This window comes from Mobula birostris, chromosome 7 (assembly GCF_030028105.1).
Source record: "Mobula birostris isolate sMobBir1 chromosome 7, sMobBir1.hap1, whole genome shotgun sequence".
In the NCBI taxonomy this organism is placed as follows: domain Eukaryota; kingdom Metazoa; phylum Chordata; class Chondrichthyes; order Myliobatiformes; family Myliobatidae; genus Mobula; species Mobula birostris.
Genome location: NC_092376.1, coordinates 106,869,897 through 106,890,278, shown reverse-complemented (window position 1 = coordinate 106,890,278; position 20,382 = coordinate 106,869,897). Strand labels below are relative to the sequence as shown.

General features: G+C 44.4%; 1 protein-coding gene across 6 annotated transcripts in view; it reads right to left on the bottom strand.

The window, feature by feature from the left end:
• Window positions 1–395: 395 nt before the first annotated feature.
• The window catches only part of LOC140200357 (B-cell receptor CD22-like), a 90,211-nt gene continuing 70,224 nt past the window's right edge, over window positions 396–20,382 (bottom strand). For 5 of the 6 annotated variants that reach the window (XM_072263570.1, XM_072263572.1, XM_072263574.1 and 2 more), the window contains 4 exons: window positions 16,165–16,260; window positions 12,807–12,868; window positions 10,140–10,340; window positions 396–1,136 (listed from right to left, as the gene is read on the bottom strand). In XM_072263570.1, coding sequence (XP_072119671.1) covers window positions 999–1,136; window positions 10,140–10,340; window positions 12,807–12,868; window positions 16,165–16,260 — 497 coding nt within the window. In that variant the 3' untranslated portion in view covers window positions 396–998. The remainder of the gene's footprint in view (window positions 1,137–10,139; window positions 10,341–12,806; window positions 12,869–16,164; window positions 16,261–20,382) is intronic. The other variant, XM_072263571.1, reaches the window with a different exon arrangement.

The window sequence follows — 20,382 nt, the reverse complement described above, 5'->3', positions numbered from 1 at the left end:
TCTTTCTTTGCCTCACTTTATCTCTTGCTTTGGTTCTTTCTCTCTCACTTTCTTTCCCTATCCCAGTTTATCTTTCTCATTGCTTCTGTGAGCTCTCATACTCTCATCTCCCTCACTCTTTTCTCCCTATATATTTCTCTCTTTTTTCCTCTCCCCATCTATAGTCCATGTCTTGCTCTCTATCCCTCCCTATCTTTTTCTCCCTCTCCATCTCTCTCTTCCACCATTTCTTTGTCAAAGCTCCACCTTTCTCCCTAGAAATGCCTCTCCAACTTTTCTTCTCACCCAATCTCTCACTTACTATATCTCTCTTTCCTTCTTTCCTGTCTCTCTCTCCTCTCCTCTCTCCAAATCCTCTCCTCCTCCCTCTCCCACTCCCCCCTCCCTATCCCCAACTTACCTTCTTGTCCATGAGGCTCAGATGAATTGTAATCCCTTCATGGCTCTTATTTATGATTCTCAATATCAAAACAATCATTAAGCCACAGAAGGCAAACCGTTCTGTCAGAATATCTTCTCCAAAGCCCTCACATATAATTTCCATACTGACTTGTCCCTTTGCTACCATGCACCTGTATCCTGGGAATTAAGCACCAAACCTGGGAATGCCATTGACGTCAGAGGTTCAAGAACAATGCCTGACAAAGGCCACAGGATCAGGGCTATAAAAACAGCCTTATTTGAGCCACTTCTGGATCAAAAGGAATTCTTGAATAGAGAAAGTGTCAAAATATCACATATAGAATATCTTGAGATGGAGTATGACTAAAATAGTTCTGGTTCATTTCTGAAGATGTATTCCCCCTATGACAAAACTATTTATTGGGATTTTTCAGTGTTTGGGTCAAATTATTAGACATCAAGGAATGAAAGGATATGGAGTTAGTGGAGCAAAGTGGAACTGAGGTTAAAGATCAGTCAATCATATTGAATGTCAGACCAAGCTGAATGGCCAACATTGTTTCTCTTCTTTGTGTTCTAATGTTCATATTTTATTGCTAATTGTCTTGTAGATTGTCAGTTTTGACGCAGGCATATACGGTGCTTTCTTCTCCAACAACTCCTGGCTTCTTTCTATCGGTCTTAAACATTGCCATATTTTCATACACGGTACTATCAGAAGATGGAGTCACCTGCTAAGAGAAAGACAAAATGAATCAGAAAGGAATGTATTACATTTTAAGGTGAAAAGCTGACTAAAGATGCCCTTTCCTCAGTTCATCTGCTGTTGAAACATTGTACCACACCTTCAGATTCAACTAAACCACTCTTCTCCTGACTGGCCTCCCCTGATTGATTTACTATGCATTTAAGATCATAAGACCATAGGATATAGGAGCAGTATTAGGCCATTTGGTCCATCAAGTCTGCTCTGCCATTTCATCATGGCTGATCCATTTTTCCTCTCAGACCAAGCCTCCTGAGTTACCCCCGTATCTCTTTATACCCTAACCAATCAACGATCTATCAACCTCTGCCTTAAAAGCACATAAACGCTTGGCCTCCACAGCTGCCTGTGGCAACGAATTCTGCAGATGCATCACTCTCTGGTTAAAAAAATTCACCTCAACTCAGTTCTAAAGGGGCGCATCTCTATTTTGAGGCTGTGTCCTCTGGTCTTAAACATTCCCACGATAGGAAACTGTCATGGTCTGGTCCATGAAGTCTGCATTCTGGTTCATGGTCTGGTCTGTTAATGCCTCATTCCGTGTTTTCCTTTGTTCCATTGGGTGCCTTAATTGAGGCACCTGATTCTCGTTTTGGGCTTGCACATAAGTACCTCTCAAACCAAGGATTCCCTGCTGAACTGTTCCCTTCCACTTCCTTCTGAAGCCTCGCCTGCATCCCCGTCAAGTTCAATCGCCGGAGGAGACCGGAGCCTTGCCACACCAAAATAAGGAACTATCTATCGTTGAGTTTAAAACTATCTCTTTGTGTCCCTGTGATTAGTGTCCAGTCAATGAAGAGTCCCGGCCCTAGGTCCTGTTCCCAAGGAGGGGTCCTGACTCTGTGTAAAGCCCCAGCCCTAAGTCCTGTTCCCAAGGAGGGGTCCCGGCTCTGTGTCCTGTGTCCTGTGTTCCAAGTTCCAGGCACCGTGTTCCAGTCCTGTCAAAGTCAAGGCTTCGTGTTCTCATCCTGTCTATGTGCCTCGTCCAGTCCAGGAGTCCCTCATCAGTTTACCTCAGCAAGTGTCCTCGGCAGTTATCCCGGCCCTGCGTCCTAGAAAGGGTCCCAGCCCTGAGTCCTCAAAAGGGTCCTGGTCCTGCGCTCCAAGGAAGAGTCCGGGCTCCGAAACTAATACGAGTCCAAGAGCTGAGCCAAACCTAGTCCAAGAGCTACATTCTGCCCTGGAGTACCTCTTCCAAGGCTCTGAACGTCCAGTCCGCATCCAAGGCTCTGAGTTCCTGTGTTCCAAGACCAAGTCCAAGCACTGTGTTCCAGCCCTGTCCAAGTCTGAGCTTCGTGTCCTCATCTAGTTCCGGTTCCTTGCCCAGCCCTGATGCTGGAGATTCCTCGTCCTGTGCTGGGGTACCGCTTCCCGTCCTGTAGCCACGTCCTGTCCTTGCCAAGATCCTAGCCTAGACCCGGGTTCTGGTTCTGAGTCAAGATCCAGGTTCCGAGTCCCAACCAAGGCCTAGGTTCTGGGTCCTTGTCCAGGCTTTAGTTCTGGAGTTCCGTTTTCCTAGTCCAGGCTCCTCATTCCCAGTTCCCCATCCGGGTCCCGTGCTTCTAGCCCAAGTCCTAGTTCAGGCCCTGAATCCTAGTCTCGTCCAGAGCCTGTGTCAATGTCCAGTGTCATTTCTTCCTTACTCAGCTTGTGATCGCGATAAACCTAGTCCTGTTCCTAGTACTTCAGTGTCTGTGTCTTGCATTTGGGTCTGCTACGAGCGCCCCCTTGTAACACAAACATTTTTTCCACACCCACTTTATCATCAATGACTCTGCCCTCTTCATCTGACCCACAATGTCTCCATCCATACCCAGGATCATCATTAGCTCCAATTGGCGCTGAGCTTCAGCTTTTAAATTGCTAACTTCATGGTCAGGTTAATTCATGACTTATTCCTTCCTATCTCTATAATGGTTTACAGCCCTACAAACTTCCAAGAAGTCCCTTCCTGACTTGCTTCATTTGCCTTACCCCTTCCTTCACCTTGGCACTTAGGGTAGTGGTAGAACTTTGAAATCCAGCCTCTGTCTCCCAGCTTTAACATGCTTTTCTTCCTTCTTATTGCCTATACATCTGGTCTGATTTGCTCACCAATTGAAGAGATTACATCAAGTAAAATAAAGCCCAGCTTCATTTCCTTTCTTTTTTTTCTAGATCCTGACAATCAAGGTTGAATTTTGGTGTGTTGGTTTGTCCCTCAGGAAGACAATAAAGTACACCAACATCTGCAGCTCTTGTGTCTCCAGTAAGGGACACTTATCCACAGGCTTGGAAGCTGAGGATCTGCCACCAACTATTTTTGACAACATGGATCAGACATAATATGAAGCAAAATTACCAAACACCATCTGGCTTCAAGTACAGACACAAAGAGCTCATACCACAAAATGGACAAGATTCTTACCTTCAGAAGTGACTTGATTTTTGAATATATGGTTAATTTCAACACTGTATTTTTGTTGTATTCTTATTATATATAAAAAGCAGATAAAATATATCTGAGCATTTGCACACCATCCTCTCCCCTGCAGGACAAGTTGTCCACATTTCTGACATGGAAAATTCAAAATCCCAAAAAAAGATGCACTCAGTGACTTTGGCCAAAGTGAATTAACACAACACACACAAAATGCTGGAGCAACTCAGCAGGTCAGTAGCATCTGTGGATATGAACAGACAGTTGATGCTTTGGGCCAAGACCTTTCTTCAGGATTGGAAATGATGGGGGAAGATGGCAAAATAAAAAGTTGGTAGGAGGGGAAGTAGGTTAACCAGAAGGTGATGGGTGAATCCAGGTGGGTAGGTAAGATAAAGGGCTGGAGAGGAAGGAATCTGTTAGGAGAGGAGAGTGGATCATATGAGAAAGGGAAGGAGGTGAGGCATCAGGGGGAAGTGATAGGCAGGTGAGAAGAGGTAAGGGGTCAGAGAGTGGAAAAGAAGAAAAGGGGAGGGGATGAAGGAGATTTTTTTAACTAGAAGAAGAAACTGATATTCATGCCGTCAGGTTAGAAACTACCCAGATGGAATATGAGGTGTTGCTCTATCACCCTGTGGGTGGCCTCAACATATCAGAATGGGAATGGGAAATGGAATTCAAATGGTTGACCACCAAGAAGTCCCACTTGTGGCGGATGATGCAGAGGTGCTGATGAAGTGGTCCCCAATTTACAATGCCTCTCACCAATGTAGAGGAGGCCACATCAGGAGCATTGGATGTAGTATACGCTCCCAGCAAATTTGCAGGTGAAGTGTTGCCTCACCTGGAAGGACTGCCAGCAGCCCGGAATGGAGGTTAGTGAGGAGGTGAATGGGCAGATGTAGCACTTTGTCCACTTGCAAGCATAAGTGGCAGGAGGGAGAATATTCGGGACAGATGAAGGAATAAGGGAATCATGGAGGGAGTGATCCCTGCAGAAAGTGGAGAAGGCGGGGGTGTTGTTGGGGAAGTATGGATAAGTTTGATGGTAGGATCATCTTGGAGATCGTGGAACCTGTGGAGAATAATGTGTTGGATGCAGAGACTCATGGATTGGTAGGTTTTGACAAGAGGAACTCTATCACTGCTAAGGCAGTGGGAATATGGGGTGAGTGCCGATGTATGGGAAGTGGAGGAGATATGGGTGAGGGCAGCATCAACGGTGGAGGAAGAGAAACACTGTTCTTTGAAAAGGAGGACTTCTCTGATGTCCTGGAAAGGAAAGCAGCATCCTGAGAACAGATGTGGCAGAGAGGAAGGAACTGAGAAAAGGGAATGGCATTTTTGAGGAGACAGGGTGGGATGATGTATAGTCAAGATAACCACGTGAATCTGTAGGTTTATAAAAGATGTTAATCAACAGTTTGTCTCCAGAGATGGAGTCAGAGACATTGAGAAAGGGGAGGGAGGTGTCAGAAATGGACAAAGTGAATTTAAGGGCAGGGTAGAAGTTAGAGGCAAAGTTGATGAAATTTACAAACTCAACATGGATGCATGAAGCAGCACCAGTGCAGTCATTAATAAGGAGGAAGATTTGGGGAGCATTTCGTGGAAGTCTTGGAAACTAGCCTGTTCCACTTAACCAACGATTGCAGGTGTCCATGGCTACCGCTTGAGTCTGGAGAAAGAGGGAGGGGCCAAAGTAAAGATTGTTGAGGACAAGGACCAGTTCTGTCAGATGGAGGAGGGTGGTGGTAGAATGGAACTGGTGAGTAGTTTTATTGAGAAAGAAGGGTAGAGCTTTAAGGCTTTCTTGATGGGGGACAGAAGTGTACAAGGACTGGGCATGAATGGTATGAAATGAAGTGGAAAAGGCCAGGGAATTGAAAGTAATTGAAGAGTTCAGGAGCATGAGAAGTGATGCGTATGTTAGGTTGGAAGAGATGAACCAAACGGGATGGAATGGAGGTGAAGTATGAGGACACGAGTTCAGTGGGTCAAAAGCAGACAGAGACAATTGGTCTACCTGGAGAGTCAGGTTTGTAGACCTGGTGTAGGAGGTAGAAGCAAGCAGTGCAGGTTAAGGGAAGTATATGCTTGGTGGAAGTGGATGGGAGTTCTCTAGAGTTGATGAGGTCAGTGTTGGTGTTGGGGCCAGTTTTCTGAGAGTCTGGAGTGGAGTCCTCTTCATGGGGTAAGTATGAGGAGGTGTCAGAGAGCTGCGAGCTAGTCTCAGCAAGTAGAGGTCTGTCCACCACACTACAACAGCACCCTTTTGTCTGCGGGGGTTGAGATTTGCAGACAGAGTGGAGGGAAGTGCGTTAAGAGGGACTAAAGTTTGAGGAGGAGAGAGGAGTACTGAAATCAATATGGTTGATGTCTAGTCAGCTATTTGAGATTAAAAGGACCGGAGCAGAGGAGGGTTGGAGATGGGAGAAAGGGTCAGAAGTGCATGATGGGGAAACCTTGTCAAAGAAGTGGGCTAGGAGACAGAGGTGACAGAAGAAGAGCTCGGGAAGTTCAAAGGGAATAGTGAAGACATGGCAAGGAGTAGAGCTGGGGTCAGAGGGAGGAAGAGAGTTGGTGGTGCCAGAGAGAAAAGGAGGGTTGGGTGTTCAGGGAAGTAGGGTGAGAAAAAGATGGAAGCTCCAAGGACCAAAGGATGGTGGAACCTGAGAGACCTGGAGTTGGAAATTGATGGTGGAGGAAGGGGATCCTGGGGACCCAGCAGCAGCAAGTAAAGACTCATCTTGGAAGTGCTGACAGTTGAGGTCCAGGCTGGAGCTGGTTAGAGGCCACACAATTTGCAGTCTGAAGACATCCAGGTCATAGGAACTGTCACCGGTGGTGGTGGAATCTGGGGTCTTGGTATGTTCCAGTTGTTGGAACTAGGGTTGGTGATAATTGTCTCACCAACCTGGAACCGTTCAGAGCCATTGGAGCTGGGATTGCAGTCGGTGAGATCCGTGGAGTGGGGGCGTTCTATTGGATTGAGGACTGAGCAAGAGGCAACAGGGACAGTGGTCTGGTGGCATTGAGGGCCATCAGAACCGGAGTTGGAGGTGGTGGGATCTGCGGTTTGGAGACGGGTGAACTTCTGATCTGGGGGTCCCCAACCTTTCTTATGCCATACCCCATCCTTACTGGACCCACGAAGGCAAAGAATCGGCAGTTGAAGGTGTGGATCTGGTGGAGGATAAAATGTTGGAGAGGTCCATACCATATGGAGGAGTGGGAGGCCAGGAACTGTGGCCAAATCTAAGGTAGGGCCACCAGGTACCTCCACATAGAATTCGGAGAGAAGCTATGGAAGACGTAATCAATTGAATGTGAAATGAATTAGCATTGCCTCTATAATCAAAAGGTAATTAAAATGTTGATCAATAGTTCTTAGTGCCTAGTGCGCATACGCCAGTCGCACATGCAGCCTGGTACAGCTGTTCCGATCTATTCTTACTTTCTTCTTCTTACTTTTTAACTTACATTATTTTTTGTATTTTTTTCATGGTAACATGTCAAAGCTGCACCCTTTCTAACATGCTGGTAGAGAGAGTTTTATTTGGTTTTTTTTTAAGCACTGGAAATGGTTACATCCCGACATGCGGGACAGAAGCAAAGTCGCGTTGTGTATTCATGGGATCAGTTAATGCTGGCCAGTTTAGCGAGCAGAGCGGCGGACACCCCTGCTGGAATCCGGAAGAAAACACACAGAGGATGCAGAGGGGGATCACAAGGTCGAGGAAAGAGGACCGGGTCGAGACAACAGAGACTTATGGAGAAGAGGAGTTCGGTGGGTAATACCGTTCCGGCTGACCGGAAGTGCACTGAGAGTGGTAAGCGTGAAGGATTTGGATGCTTACTGTTCTGGTTAACAACGGATGGTGCAATCCGGGTCATATTACGATCGAGGAACGTGTTTGTACACCGGATATTGAACTTTTTACTGTTGGACTTCGGCCACATTCCACCATGATACAACACTTGGTGGCACGGGAGGTCGTTCCTGCCTGTGGCCATCGAACGTGCAGCTCCTCCCGTGGAGGATCAGACACCCTGAGCCAATAGACAGGTCCTGGATTTATTTTCCATCTGGCATAGTTTGCATTTTGTTGTTTGATTGTTTGTTGTTTTTGTATTGCTATATTTACGCTCTGTTCTTGGTTGGTGCGGCTGTAACGAACCCAAATTTTCCTCGGGATCAATAAAGTATATCTATCTATCTAATAAGAAATTACTTCTGTATAAAAAACCTATCAAACAATGAAATATCAGAAATAAAGAAAGAAGGAAAAGTAACAGAAATGTGATGTTGGGTTTCTTAAGGATCACTTAGGATAAGTCTCCAAGGCCTGATTGGATATACTACAGGTTATTGAGAGGGGCAAGAAATGAGATTACTGTGTCCTCTCTAGGCACAGGTGAGGTCCCAGAGGACTGGTAAGTAGCTACATTGCTCCATTGTTCAAGAAGAGAACCAGGATAATCTAGGAAACTATAGACCACCAAGTCTCACATCAGTGGTAAGAAGGTTACTAGAGAGAATTGTTAGGGAGAGGTTTATGAGCATTTGGAAAACTGTCCTAATTAGGCCATCATGGCTTTATGTGGGGCAACATCTTGTTATAGCATATGCCTTCTAATCTAGATGGTATCCTGGTAAATCTCTTCTGCACTTCCATAGCCTCAATGTCAGAAACCAGAAATGTATGCGATACTCCAGATGTGGCCTAACTAGAGCTATATAAAGCTGCAAAATAATTTCCTGAATTTTGACCTCACTGCCTTGACTAATAAAGGCAAGAATGCCATATGCCTTTTTAACCACCCTATCAACCTGGGCAGCCACTTTCACGGAGCGGTTGCAGCTATTGAGCTAATATAAGTGGTTCTGCACAGCATTGTGGGCCGACGTTCCTGTTCCTGACCAGTGGTGTTCTATGCGAAGGACTATGTCATAATTTCTCACGCTAACAGCACTCAGAAATTGAAATACACTGTAAAAATTTGCACATTACATCAGATTGAAACTGTGAAGAACTAGAAAAGAATGGATGATGATGCAAACAAACACAAAGATTTTAAATGCAAAATTTTGACATAAGTATGAGTCTGAAGGTGATAGAGATGTCAAGAATTGTGGATACAGATGATTAAATGTTGTGACGGGGTCCTGAAGTACCCCTATGAACTGTGCTTTTGAAAAGAGAGAGAGAGAGTTATTTAACACCAACATCTTGTATTTAAGAGAGAGAGAGAGATGAAGACAACTTTGGATGATGCTATGGGTTTTCTGCAGCATGTTTACATTTTTAGAAGGACACTGGTTTCAGCTTCTGTACTCTTACAGAGAGAGAGGGGGAGGAGCTGTTTGATGGACAGCTGGTATTCGGCATGGTGAGATAAGTAGAAGGTCAGATGATAAACGGACAGACACATGGTTTTGGACACTGAATGAGCTTTGTTGTGCCCACAGAAAAAGTGGGTTTTGGAGGATCGATCAGTGGCTCTCGCAGTGTGAAAAGGGAGTGACCGGAGGGGAGCTGTTTGCGTGTGCATCCCTTGCCTGGGTTGATAATTCCACCACAGAAGAACAGTCTGTGGTCACAGTCGGTGACTTCTAAAGGATTTCGGAGGGCAACAGGAAGATCGACGGTGTCAGCTCACCTGAAGACTCAAATCTCTCCCTCTCTCTCTTTCCATCACTGCTTAACTCAATACCACGAACTAAACTGAACTTTACTCATCATCGTAAGACTACCTATTTACCCCTAGACTTGAAGAAGTTTGATTTTCATATATTTCCACACTTATATATATACATATATTCATTGATAACCCATTTGATTTATCTGCATTTATATTACTATATTGTGTAGTAACTAATAAATACCATTAGTTAATAGCAATACTGGACTCCAAGGTGTTTTCCATTTCTGCCGGTTCTTTAACCTGTCACGGGGTACGTGACAATGTAACAAAGTTGACAAACAAAGCCATAAAAATGCAAAAAAAGGTGCCACCACATTTCAAATGTAGTGCAATACCGTCTAATCTAGAACTTTGAAGGGAAAACATCTAGGGCACTATGCACTATTACTGTCCATGTGATACAAAAATAGATGCACTAAAAAGAATTTTAAAGATGAAACCGGTTTTCAATGATAAGAAAATTTTAAAAATCCACATGGATGACCTCAAGGTAAGATTTCATAAAGAAGCTGCTGAGAAGAAGCTCTCAGCTATGCTGAAGTCCATATTTTGCAATGGTATATTTGAGGTGGCCATCACAAAAAATCAATGAGGAATTCAGGAGAATTCATTTTTCCTTGATTGGTCAAGATATGTTTTCCACCATCACATCAAGCATTTGAAGCAAGTGTCATAGATATGTATAAGATAACAACATAAATCAGTGAGATTGGAATGAATGGAGATGATGATGGCGGCTTGAGGTAGAGATAGCCCATAGCCTTATGTCCCATACTAGACTTGACAATCTCTATGATATGATTCTAGTGAGGTATTCCTTGAGATACATGGAAAGGAAGTTACCTGTGCATCACCAAGTTCGGCTTGTTCTGAGTTGGGTCTTGCTGCTTTTCGGCCCTTATGCTTATAGGCAAATTGTAGGGAAGCGTAGTGCAAGGAATTTCCAGAGTTTTTTCTAGAAAATTTCCATTTCCTTTCCCCGCTTTTCGACATAAACAAGTTGTCGTACACACCACTAATGACAGAATTACTTGTTTGTGTGATCTGCAAATGAGATAAGGGCAACATCTTAAAGCACTCATGCAATTTTCAAAGCAAGGGCCTGTATTTTTCTGAGAGGGCCTCGCCACGTACAACTACTATCTGTTTTCCCTATTCCCCTCAAACTTACCATCTCTTATGCCTCTGTTGGTTCTGAAGACAGCAGGAAGCTCGCGGCAGCAAAATGACCTCAATCAGTGCAATAAGAATTAGAAACAAAATCTTTCCATGAAACTCTGGAAACCCTTGACATCCAACCAAACCCCTCTCCATTTTTCTCAACTGTCAAAGGCTCATATAGTCCTCACTGTCACTAAAATGGACAATTACCAGAGCTTTTAAGTTATTAAACTATTGAAAGAATAGGAAACAGAATTAACATAAAACATGCCAACTTAACTAAAACATTAAAAACACAAGTAATTAAAAAGTTTATTTTAACCAGTTTTTTCCATATAGCCATACACTTCCCATTCAATATGAATGGGTTCAGGAAATTTGTGGCATGTAGCCTGTTGAATGATCCAACAGAAAATTTCCCCATTGTAAATCATGGGAGACATAACTGGCGTTGTGGGATATAAATTCAGGACTCTGGACTGTTGGTGCAGTCCTCCAGATTACCAACCTGGTTATTTAATTAACTACCACACCCACCTTTGACAAGGTACTTTGGCTACTCTGGAAGGCTCAACCCAGGGTGATATAGCAGATTAAATTCATATTTGGCTCAGATGTAGGAAGCAGAGGGTGATGGTTGAGGGTTGTTTCTCAGACTGGAGACCTGTATCTAGTAGTGTGCTACAAGGGACGGTGGTCTAATTTGTTTCTAATTTTTATATATGGTTTGGATGTGAGTGTATAAGGCATGGTTAATAATTTTGTGGATGGTACTAAAATAGGTGGTGTTGTAGATAGTGTGGAAGGTTATGGGAAAGTAAAGAGGATCTTGATTAATTAAGTATGTGGTCTGAGGACTAGCAAATCACTTTTAATCCAGGTAAATGGACATTGGGATATAAAACCAGGGTAGAATGGGAGGGCCCTGGGGAGTATTATGGAAGAGAGGAACCTCAGAGTTAAAGTCCATAGTTTGCTAAAGGTTGCATCACAGTTAGATAAGGTGGTGAACAAGTTACCTGATATGTTGGCCTTCACCTTTCAGAACAGTGAATATAGAAATCGGAAAGTTATGTTGCAGCTATATAAGACATTGGTGAGGCTGCACTTGGAGTGCTCAGTACAGGTTTTGTCATCTTGTTATAGGAAAGTAGTTATTAAACTAGAAAAAGTGCAAAAAATATTTACCAGGATGTTGCCTGGACTTGGGGCTCTGAGTCAGAAGGAAAGGCTATGTAGTTTTATTCCCTGGATTGTAGGAGATTGAGGAATGATTTGATAGGGGTATATAAAATGATGAGGGACACAGACAGGGTGAAAACACATAGTATTTTTTACCCCAGAGAGGGAATGCGAAAAACTGGAGGGTGTAGTTTAAGATCAATGATGAGACATTTAAGAAAGCCATCAGGTACAGCTTCTTCACATAAAATGCAGAGCGTATTTGGATTAAGCTGCCAGAAATATTGTAGCGGGTGAGGCGGGCATATTAGTAACAGTTAAAAGTGAATTAGATAAGTACATAGATAGGAGAGATGTAGAGGACTATGGGGCAAATGAAGGCAGATGGACAAGCTCACCAGACAACACAGTCAGCACAAATGAGTTGAGCCATACAGCCTGTTTACATGATGTATGACTATGACTTTATGATACTTGTTCAGCACAGTGTAGCAATCCCACTTGTCTTACTCTCGCTTTGCTAATTCACCTGGACCCCTTCATCTTACTCTCTTGCTCACATATGCATCAACTCCTTTTAGATTCTTTTTAACTATTAACTTACACAGAATAGTAATTTACAGAAGCCATCATTGGGATGTGGTTGAAGGTCCACACCAACGCACGAAGAACGCACAGATGACACCAGGCCAGGATTGAATACAGGTCCCTAGAGCTGTGAGGAAGCAACTCTATCTGCTGTCTTTAATTGATGGCAAGGATTAAAATTCCAGCTTTTGAATCAGATGAAGGTACTGTTTAAACAGTAGGAGGAACAAAGGCCATTGGGAAGGCCAAGTGCAAGTGGGATCCTCATGATTGCGTTCTACAGAGAATCAAGTGCAACATAACTTCCATTACTATATTCATTGTTCTCAGTGATCAAGGCCAACATGCCAAATACCTTCTTCACCACCCTATCAAAGTGTGATGCCACTTTTGGCAAACTATTCACTTTAACTCAGAGGTTCCTCTCTTCCATAATACTCCCCAGGGCCCTCCCATTCTATAAACCCTACCCAATATGCATTTACCTGGATTGAAAGCCATTTGCTAGTCAGTTTAGTCCTTCAACAAACAGTCTCCTGCAAGAACACATTTCATCAGAGGAGCAACAACTTCACTAACCTCTGTCAGATCCTGCATCTCTGTGTGGATGACAGGTTGAGAATCACATTCCAGATTTTTACCTGGGGATGAAAAAAAGAGAAAGATCTGTAAGCCATGGCAAACTTTTATTTTTGACTGAAAGTCAGGGTTTCCAGTCTCACACCTTGTGGTTGAGGTGGTAACTCCAGTGGTTAGTAGAAAGGCTCTAAGGTCACTGGGTGATACAGCTTAAAACAAAATTCTGTATGATGTCTCAGTGAAGAAAATGGTTCCATAGAAGTGAATTTCTCCCCAGACTCCTGCACACTTATTCCACAGCCAACATTGAAATGATCTGACCTTGAATAATTAATGAAATCTTGCTTTGCATAATTAGTTCTCTTACATTTTTATGATAACATTTTGAAATTAGAGTAAAACTCTAATAATTCAAATGGAATTTCCAATCGTTTGGCATCTGGCTCACTAGGTGATGTGGGACTCTATCCCCTCCCACTCACTAGTATATTGTTCTCTCTTTTAATTTATCCAGTTTGTTGGTACATTTATTATCATACCCCTGCAGCACATTTTGTCACATAATATAATTCTATATCATTTTAATGACATATTTTGTGTGCCACAGTCCCGGGGAGTTATTAGATTGCATAGAGGGAAAGAGAGTTTAAAAGAAGTGAGTGGGGACAGTCACACATTTTGTGATCAACAATTCCTGAGGAGACATTGGATTGTTTATAATTAGGCAGTTGGCAAGAACCAATATAAAGAAGTTAGGTTTAAGTGGAGTGGCCATTGTGTGCATGGGCCTGTGTTGGAGTGGGAAGTTGAGGCTCCAGCAAGAAGAGGCATAGGCAGAAGGTAGATTTTTTTTGTTATTTAGTCTTTCATTCTTTCTTATTACACATTTAGAGCAGTGGGAATGCCAGACAGGATACTGGAATGTTTCTCCTGAGGTATGTGGGAAGGCAGTGAGACATCCAGTGTCCCTGATGACTACACTTGCAAGAAGTGCATCCAGCTTCAGTTTCTAACAGACCTGCATGAGTTGCAGCTGGAACGGAATGATCTCTGCATCATTCAGGGGGCTGAGGGGGTGATAGACAGGACATACAGGGAGGTAATTACGTCCAAGGTGCAGGACACAGGAAACTGAGTGACGTGTCAGAAGGGGAAAAGAGAATAGGCACACAGTGCTGAGTACACCTATGGCTATTTCCCCACAACTATAGGTATACTGATTTGGAGGGGGAATGACCTAGCAGAGGAAAGCTACAGCAGTCAGGTCTCTGGCACTAAATCTGGCTCTGTGGCTCAGAAGGAAAGCCGAGCTGTAGCAATAGGGGATTCATTAGTTAGAGGAAGAGAGAGGAGGTTCTGTGGACGAGAATGACATTTGTGGATAGTTTGTTACCTCCCCCAGTGACAGAAACCCCAAGGCTGTGATCTCAGGATTTCTACACGTGGCATGTGCTAGTAAGGCCAGAAATAGGAAGATCATACAATTTTGAACATGCACGAGGGAGAGCTTCAGATTTTTGGATCATTGGGCTCCCTTCCACAGAAGGTGGTACCTGTGCAGAAAGGATGGTTTGCACCTCAGCAGGAGGGGGACCAATACCCTGGCGGGAAGGTTTGCTAGTGCTGTTTAAACTAAAATTGCAGGGGATTGGGAGCCAGAGAACCAGAATAAATTGTGGAGTGGTTGTAGAGAAAGATATCCTTAAGCCTACATACAGGGTTAGGAATAAAAAGGTTGAGCTCGGTGGGACTAATGTTCTGAGCTGCACATATTTCAATGCAAAGAGTACTGCAGGAAAGGTGGATGAGCTTAGGGCATGGATCACTATGTGGAATTATGACATTGTAGCCATTACTGAGACTTGGTTGCAGGAGGAATGTTCTGGCGTTCTGTTGTTTTAGACATGATAGAACAGAAGGGCTTAAAGTGGGACAGGTGGGATTACTAGTCAGGGAAAATATCCTCGCAGTGCTCAGTCAGGACAGAATGGAGAGCTCATCTAATGAGGCTTGATGGGTAGAATTGAGGAAGAAGAAAGGTATGACCATAATAATAGAAATATATTATAGACCACCCAACAGCCTGCAGAATTTAGAAAAGCAAATTTGTAGATAGATCATAGACTGCTGCAAGAAACTTTAAACTTTGAAATATAAAGTTGAGATAGTAGGTGATTTTAACTTTCCACATATCGACAGAGACTCCCATACTATAAAAGAAGTCAATGGGAAGGAGTATGTCAAATGTGTTCAGGAAAGTTTCCATAATCGTTACATAGAAGTCCAAACTAGAGAGAGTGCAATACTAGATCTCCCATTAAGGAAAAAGACAGGTCAGGTGACAGAAGTTTGTGTAGGGGAATGCTTTGCAACTAATGATCACAATGCTATTAGTTTCAAAAACATTTTGGAAAAGAATAGATCTGGTCCTTGGATTAAATTCGAGAAAGGCCAATTTTCATGGTATCAGAAGGAATCTAGCAAGTGTAGATTGGGACAGGTTGTTTTCTGGCAAAGGCGTACATGGTAAGTGGGGGGCCTTCAAAAGCGAAACTTTGAGAGTACAAATTTTGTATGTTCCTGTAAGAATAAAAGACAAAGGTAACAGGTTTAGGGAACCTTTGTTTGCAAGAGATATTGTTACCCTGGTTAAGAAAAAGAAGGAGGTACAGAGCAGGTATAGGCAGGCAGGAACAAATGAGGTACTTAGGTTATATAAGAAATGCAAGTGAACACTTAAGAAAGAAATGAGGAGGGCTAAAAAAGGACATGAGGTTGCTCAAGCACATAAGGTGAAGAAGAATCCTAAGGACTTCTACAGAGATATTAAGACCAAAAGGATAGCAAGGAACAAAAAGTGTCCTCTGGAAGGCAAAGAATGGTTTTGGACAATTGCTTCTCTGACTGGAGGCCTGTGACTAGTCGTGTGCCTCAGGGATCGACGCCGAGTCCATTGTTGTTTGTCATCTATTTCAATGATCAGGATGATAATGTGGAAAACTGGATCAGCAGATTTGCAGATGACACCAAGACTGAGGATATAGTGGATAGCGACAAAGACTTTCAAAACTTGCAGCATGATCTGGACCAGCTGAACTAGAATTAGTCCCATCAAGGTGTGAGAAAGAAATATCTGGAGAAAAAGATAAATTGTAATGGAATAAATTAACTAAAATTGAATTAGATAGATTAGGGCACCAAGATCTGAGGTGATAAGAAAGAAGGAGGTGAATGAACAGCAACAGAGACAGGTGAGGGGGTAACTCCTTTGTGGAGCAAGTATAGACCTAATAGACTCACCGGCTTCCTCCTGTGGTGAATTATTCCAACAATTAGCAAATGGTAGCAGGGAACTTACCTCTGAACAAATATTTCTTTTGTCTCCAGAGCCAAATGGCAAACAGGAGAAGTGTAGCGACTATGGATCCTGCAATGACTGTTGGTAAGATGGCACCTGCATCAGCCAACAAAACATACTTCAATATTTGTTGCCATAATAGTGCAGAAAACCTGCTGTTGCATTTGCTTCCCCACCTTACTGAATGTTAAGTGATTCAGTAAATTTGTGTTCACATTGAACTTTAGGTTCAAACAATGCATGTTGCTACTTCTCCTCCATATAAGCAACTGTCTTTAACTCTACTGAAGCTGCCTTCTCCCTCTCACCAATTCCATATCCTTTCTGCTCCCCATTCCTACCTTGCTGAATGTAGACTGCTCTTAATTCTATCCCCTATACTATTGCACTTATTGAATGAGTATTCTAAAGGGAGGATAAAGCAAGCGTGGCTGACAAGGGAATTCCAAGGGTGTATAAAAGGAAAGAGAGAGCATATACCCACTGGAGGAACTCAGCATGTCAGGTAGCATCAATGGAAACAAATAAACACTCGCTGTTTTGGGCTGAGACCCTCCTTCAGGACCGGAAATGAATGGGGAAGATGCCAGAGTAAGAAGATGGGAGCAAGGGAAGAAGGACAGCTGGAAGGTGCTAGGTGAAGCCAGGTGGGTAGGAAAGGTAAAAGGCTGGAAAAGAAGGAATATGATAGGAGAGAAGAGTGGACCAGAGGAGAAAGGGAAGGAGGAGGGGACGATAGGGTAGGTGATAAGAGGAGCGGACCCAGGAGTAGGTGAGAAGAGGTAAGAGGCCAGAGTGGTGAATAGAAGAAGAAGAAGACGGGAGAGCAGGGGAACTTTTTTTATACTGGAAGCAGAATTGATATTCATGCCATCAGGTTGGAAGCATACCCAGTCGGAATATAAGGTGTTTCTGCTCCATCCTGAGGGTGGCCCTATAGTGGCAAAAGTGGAGGCCATGGACTGACATGTTGGAATGGGAATAAAATGTTTGGCCACCGGGAAGTTCCACTTCTTGCTGATAGAGTGGAGGTGCTCGATGCTGTGTCCCCCAATTTATATCAGGTCGCACTAATGTAGAGGAGGCTGCATTAGGAGCACAGGACACAATAAGTGACCTCAGCAGGTTCACAGGTGAAATGCTGCTTCACCTGGAAGGACTGTTTGGGGCCCCGAATGGAGGTGAGGAAGGAGGTGAATGGCCATGAGTAGCTGCTTGCAGAGATAAGTGCCAGGAGGGAGATCAGTGGGGAGGGATGAATGGACAAGGGAACAATGGAGAGAGCGATCCCTGCAGAAAGCGGGGTTGTGGAGCGTGGTTAGGTAAAGATGTATTTGGCGGTAGGATCTTTTGGAGGTGGCGGAAACTGTGGAGAATGATATGTTGGATTTGGAAGCTCATGGGGTGGTAGGTAAGGACAAGAGGAACTCTATCACTGTTAAGGCTGCAGGATTATGGGGTGAGTGTGGATATTTAGGAAATGGAGGAGGGCAGCATCAGTTTTGCGGGTGAGGGCAGCATCAATTTTGGAGGAATGGAAACCCCATTCTTTAAAGAAGGAGGACATCTCTGATGTCCTGGAAAGGAAAGCTGCATCCTGGGAACAGAGGCAGTGGAGATGAAGGACAGAGAAAAGGGAATAGCATTTTTACAGGAGACACGTTGGCAAGAGATATAGTTAAGGTAACCATGGGAATTGGTAGGCTTATAAAAGATGTTGGTTGGTAGCTTGACTCCAGAGATAGAGACAGGGAGATTGAGAAAAGGGAGGGTTGGGTTAGAAATGGACCAAGTGAATTTAAAGGCAGGGTGGAAGTTGGAGGCAAAGTCGATGAAAGTGATGAGCTCAGTGTGGGTGCATGAAGCAGCACCAATACAGTCGTCAATGTAGCAGAGAAAGATTAGGGGAGTATTACCAAGGAAGGCTTGGAACATGGACTATTCTATGTAGCCAACAAAATACAGAATAGCTGGGGCCCACTGGCACTTTTTGCCTCTGGAGATTGTGGGAGGAGCCAAAGGAACGTTTGTTGAGTGTGAGGACAGTTCTGCCAGACAGTGGTGTTGGAGGGGAACTGTTTGGTTCTTTTATTGAGGAAGAAGTGGGGACTTATTAAGTCCTTCTTGATTGGAGGGGGGCGGTGGTAGAAGTGTATACGGACTGGACTGAAAATGAGGCAGTCAGGATCAGGAAATTGAAAGTTAGTGAGGAGACTGAGAGCGTGGGATATGTTGTGGAAGTAGGTGGGAATGGACTGAACCAAGGGTGATAGAATGAAGTTGAGGTATGAGGATATGGTTCAGTGAGGCAGGAGCAGGCAGAGACAATAGGATGGAATAGAAGATTGGATAGAAGCATGGGCAGAAGATTGGCTGACTGGCATAAAGCAAACTGTTTAAAAATGTAGTTGCTGCTCTTTCATCTAAAATTCTTACTTTTAAACTTTCATCATTGCAGGAGTGTAAGAAACAGACCCAAAGGTCTTCTGATAATATCAGTGTAAATGACACCCTAAACACAAAATACTCTGCAGATGCTGGGGTCAAAGCAACACTCACAACATGCTGGAGGAACTCAGCAGGTCGGGCAGCATCCATAGAAACAATCAGTCAACGTTTCGGGCCGGAACTCTTTGTCAGGACTGAAGAGGGAAGGGGCAGAGGCCCTATAAAGAAGGTGGGGGGAGGGTGGGATGGAGAAGGCTGGTAGGTTCCAGGTGAAAAACCAGTAAGGGGAAAGATAAAGGGGTGGGGGAGGGGAAGCAAGGAGGTGATAGGCAGGAAAGGTGAAGAAGGAGTAGGGGAAAACACAATGGGTAGTAGAAGGAGGCGGAACCATGAGAGAGGTGATAGGCAGCTGGGGGAGGGGGCAGAGTGAAATATGGATAGGGGAAGGGAGGGGGAGGGAATTACCGGAAGTTGGAAAATTCTATGTTCATACCAAGGGGCTGGAGACTACCTAGACGGTATATGAGGTGTTGCTACTCCAACCTGAGTTTAGCCTCATCACGGCAGTAGAGGAGGCCATGTATGGACATATCTGAATGGGAGTGGGAAGCAGAGTTGAAGTGGGTGGCTACTGGGAGATCCTGTCTGTTTTGGCGGGCGGAGCAGAGGTGCTCGACGAAGCGGTCCCCCAATCTGTGTTGGGTTTCACCGATGTAGAGGAGGCCGCATCGGGAGCACTGGATGCAATAGATGACCCCAACAGACTCACAAGTGAGTGTTGCCTCACCTGGAAGGACTGTTTGGGGCCCACCACTACCCTCCCCCGGTTGGCAGAACTGGTACTCACACTTAATAACTTCTCTTTTGGCTCTTCCCACTTTCTTCAGACCAAGGGTGTAGCTATGGGCACTCGCATGGGCCCCAGCTATGCCTGCCTCTTCGTTGGTTATGTGGAACACTCTGTGCTCCAAACCTATTCTGATACTGCTCTCCAAATTTTCCTTTGCTACATTGATGACTACATTGCTGCTGCTTCCGGCACCCATGCTGAGCTCGTCAATTTCATCGACTTTACTTCAAACTTCCACCCAGCCCTCAAATTCACTTGGTCTATCTCAGACACTTCTCTCCCCTTTCTCGACCTCCCGGTCTCCATCTCTGGAGACAGACTGTCCATTGACATCTTTTACAAGCCTACTGACTCTCATAACTACCTCGACTATACCTCTTCCCACCCTGCCATATGCAAAAATGCCATTCCCTATTCCCAGTTCCTCTGTCTCCACTGCATCTGCTCCTAGAATGAGGCTTTCCATTCCAGGGCATCTCCAATGTCCTCACGAGGAATTCTGCAGATGGTGGAAATTCAAACAACACACATCAAAGCTGCTGGTGAATACAGCAGGTCAGGCAGTATCTCTAGGAAGAGGTACAGTCGACATTTCAGGCCGGGACCCATTGTCAGGATTGGTGAAGGGTCCCGGCCTGAAACGTCGACAGTACCTCTTCCTAGAGATGCTGCCTGACCTGCTGCATTCACCAGCAACTTCGATGTGTGTTGTTTGGTTCTCCAATGTCCTCTTTTTTTAAGGATGGTGATTTCCCTTCTGCCATCAGCAATGATGCCCTCACCCACATCTCCTCCATTTCCCGCACTTTGGCCCTCACCCCATCCTCCCGCAACCACAACAGGGACAGAGTTCCCCTTGTCCTCACCTACCACCCCACCAGCCTCTGGATCCAGCGCATTATCCTCCGCAACTTCCGCCA